Source organism: Cryptomeria japonica, chromosome 10 (assembly GCF_030272615.1).
Source record: "Cryptomeria japonica chromosome 10, Sugi_1.0, whole genome shotgun sequence".
Classification (NCBI taxonomy): Eukaryota; Viridiplantae; Streptophyta; class Pinopsida; order Cupressales; family Cupressaceae; genus Cryptomeria; species Cryptomeria japonica.
Window position 1 is genome coordinate 33617706 of NC_081414.1, and position 2758 is coordinate 33620463.

General features: G+C 30.0%; 1 protein-coding gene across 1 annotated transcript; it reads left to right on the forward strand.

Annotated features, from left to right (window-relative positions):
- Positions 1-2209: 2209 nt before the first annotated feature.
- LOC131038209 (uncharacterized) lies at positions 2210-2497 on the forward strand. Its single transcript, XM_057970563.2, has one exon. It carries the CDS (start codon positions 2210-2212, stop codon positions 2495-2497), a length of 288 nt encoding a protein of 95 aa, XP_057826546.2.
- Positions 2498-2758: the final 261 nt, after the last annotated feature.

Genomic DNA, 2758 nt, shown 5'->3' on the forward strand with positions numbered 1-2758 from the left:
ACATGTTGAGATGCACCAGAATCAATAATCCACTCAAGTGGTTGAGAAACATTATAAGTACATGTAAATGCATGAGGAGATGAATTACGATTATTATTACCTTTCTTATAATGAGGTTTATGTTGATTATTTTGATTATTTTGATTCATGGGCTTTTTACCATTTTGTTTCTTAAAACAATTATTAGTAATATGTCCATCTTTCCCACAATATGTGCAATGGGGTCTTGTTTGAGAATTATTCCTTTGATTATTGTACGTATTATTATGATTATTATTATGAGAATTATTATGGTAGGATTTAGAATGAGATTGATAATTAGAAGATTTGTGATTATTATTATGATTATTATTATGATTATGATTATGTTTATTATTATTGGATCTAAAATTATTATTATGATTTTGATTTTTAGACATAAAAGCATGTTCACTACTTTTAAGAGTACCAAATTGAATTAATTTAGCTTCCTCTTGACACAATAAATTACGAAAAATATCATATGTTAATTGAGTAGCTAAGCTAGGAATAGCAAGTTGAGCATGAATATTCGTAATAAATTGTTGAAATTGACGAGGAAGACATTTTTTAAGAATAAGATGAATTAAACGTAAATCAGCAAGAGTAACTCCTAAACCAGTTAATTGACTATTAACAGAATCAAACTTTAATAAGAATTCATCCATAGTTTTAAAATCCGTATACCTTAGATCTTCAAGTTGATCTTGAAGTTGAATTTTTCGGGATTCATTTGAGCTATCATAAGTTGTTTTTAAAATTTCCCAAGCTTCATGCGCTTTTGTACAATTTCCAATTAAAACATACAAATCAGGAACCATTGAAATACCAATTAAACCAAGTGCTTCCTCATTTTGAGCCTTCCATCTATCTAGGTCGGCTTGAGGAGCAGTTGTAGCGGGTTCAAAGGTTTTATCAGTCGCAACATCCAAAAGGTGTTTGAAATGAAAAATAAACGAGATATGTGTTTTCCATGAATGATAATTGGAACTATTTAATTTAATTTCCGGAATTAATGTAGACATGATAGCAAAATAATGAACAAATTATGCTTAATATTGAAAAAAAAAATGCCCTCTTGGATAAAAATGAAATTTTTTTTTTAACCTCCTTGATTAAAAATTGAACTAAAATTCAATAAGAACTTTTTTGTTTTTAAAAAATAACAATTTAAAAAACTATTTAACAAAAAGTATTATTTTCAAATCCTTAATAGTAAAATTAAATTTATTTAAGCAAACTTTATATAAAAAACTTTAAATCTTAATGATAACAAAATAAAACTATTTAAATTAAAAACTTTTTTTTTTTAAAAAGAAATAACAAAAGTTTAATAAAATTTAATATTAAACTAAACTTTATTTTAAATTTTATTGAAAATAAACTAAAATACGAAAGAATTTAAAGAAAGGATAAACTTTATTTAAATAAAATAAGTTTTAAAAAAAACTTTTAAATTTTTCATATATATTAAAACTTTAATACTATTTAAACGTTATAATATAGACAAATCTTGATAAAAAATGTTTTAAGATTCCTATGAATGATAATGAAAAGGAAAGAAACGGTTATGCACTGTGTTCTACAGTCTGATTCTGAATTCGGTAGAAGAGAACAGAGACGTTACTTTGCAGAGAATATGGAACAAAGAGAACAGAGACGTTTAAACAAATGATTTCTTGCAGGGAATTTACAGTGCCCTGAGAATTCCTACCCCAACTAACTTACAGTGCAGAGACCACAGGGAGACGTGGAGCAATGAATACTGTTATGACAGAGGTAATTTATAGCAAAGGAGTGAGTTAGGGAAATGAACTTCTGCAATTGTTACAGGGACTGAACCACGATGATCAAATAATGATTTGCAACTCAAATATCAGTCATGATATTAAAGGAATATTTTTGGAACTGAATGAAACACAGAGAAACGTACTTACACATTGCTTGAGCAGATTGGAGTATGACCAGGTTACAACCGACTTCGTTGTTAAATATATTTTAAATCCACAGAAGCTTTGAAAGAACAATTCGAACCTGCTACCAATACCCCGTAGTTTGTGCAGGCTTTGCCACTACACTGTCAACGCAGGTTTTGGAGTGGAGGGATCGTTGGCGGGGGGATGGATGAGGAGGTGCAGAGGCTGAGGGCTTGAGGGTGTGCTGTTGGTCTGGCAAAAAGAAAAACCAAGCAATGGAAATGAATGGTATCAAAGGCAAGATGTTTGCAAAGAAGCGTTATGCGGAGAAAGCTTTGATGAAGAAAACAATTGCTATGCATGAACAAAAGACCACCAGACGCAAAATGGATGATAATGTTCAGGAAGGAGTAGTGTCTGCCTACTTACTTGACCGTGATGCAACAACTCGTGCCAAGGTGATGAGTAACACAGAATACAAGTTGGAAACCTTTGCTGGTGTTTACAGAAAATTTTGTGGGAAGAATGAGGTGTTTGAGTACCCTTTGTCAGAGGCTAGTTAAACTATTGAATGTTGAACTAATTTTTTATGATTAGGGTATGCATCAGAATATTATTTTGGTTGGGACAAAATATTTACTATCAGTTTAAACTGTTGTTATATGCGTTAGATGTATTAAACTATTGTTAAACTTGAGCAAACAAAATATGCCAAAAGCAAGGCTGATATGTAAAGAGAACAAAATATAATGGAGATATAAGAATACACAGATATCAAAGCTAAAGATAATGGTTATTCTGATAAGAACAACTATTAAAAACTT

Bases quoted from the DNA above. Each gene is read 5' to 3' on its own strand.
- LOC131038209 (XM_057970563.2), top strand. From the start codon at position 2,210: ATGGAAATGAATGGTATCAAAGGCAAGATGTTTGCAAAGAAGCGTTAT.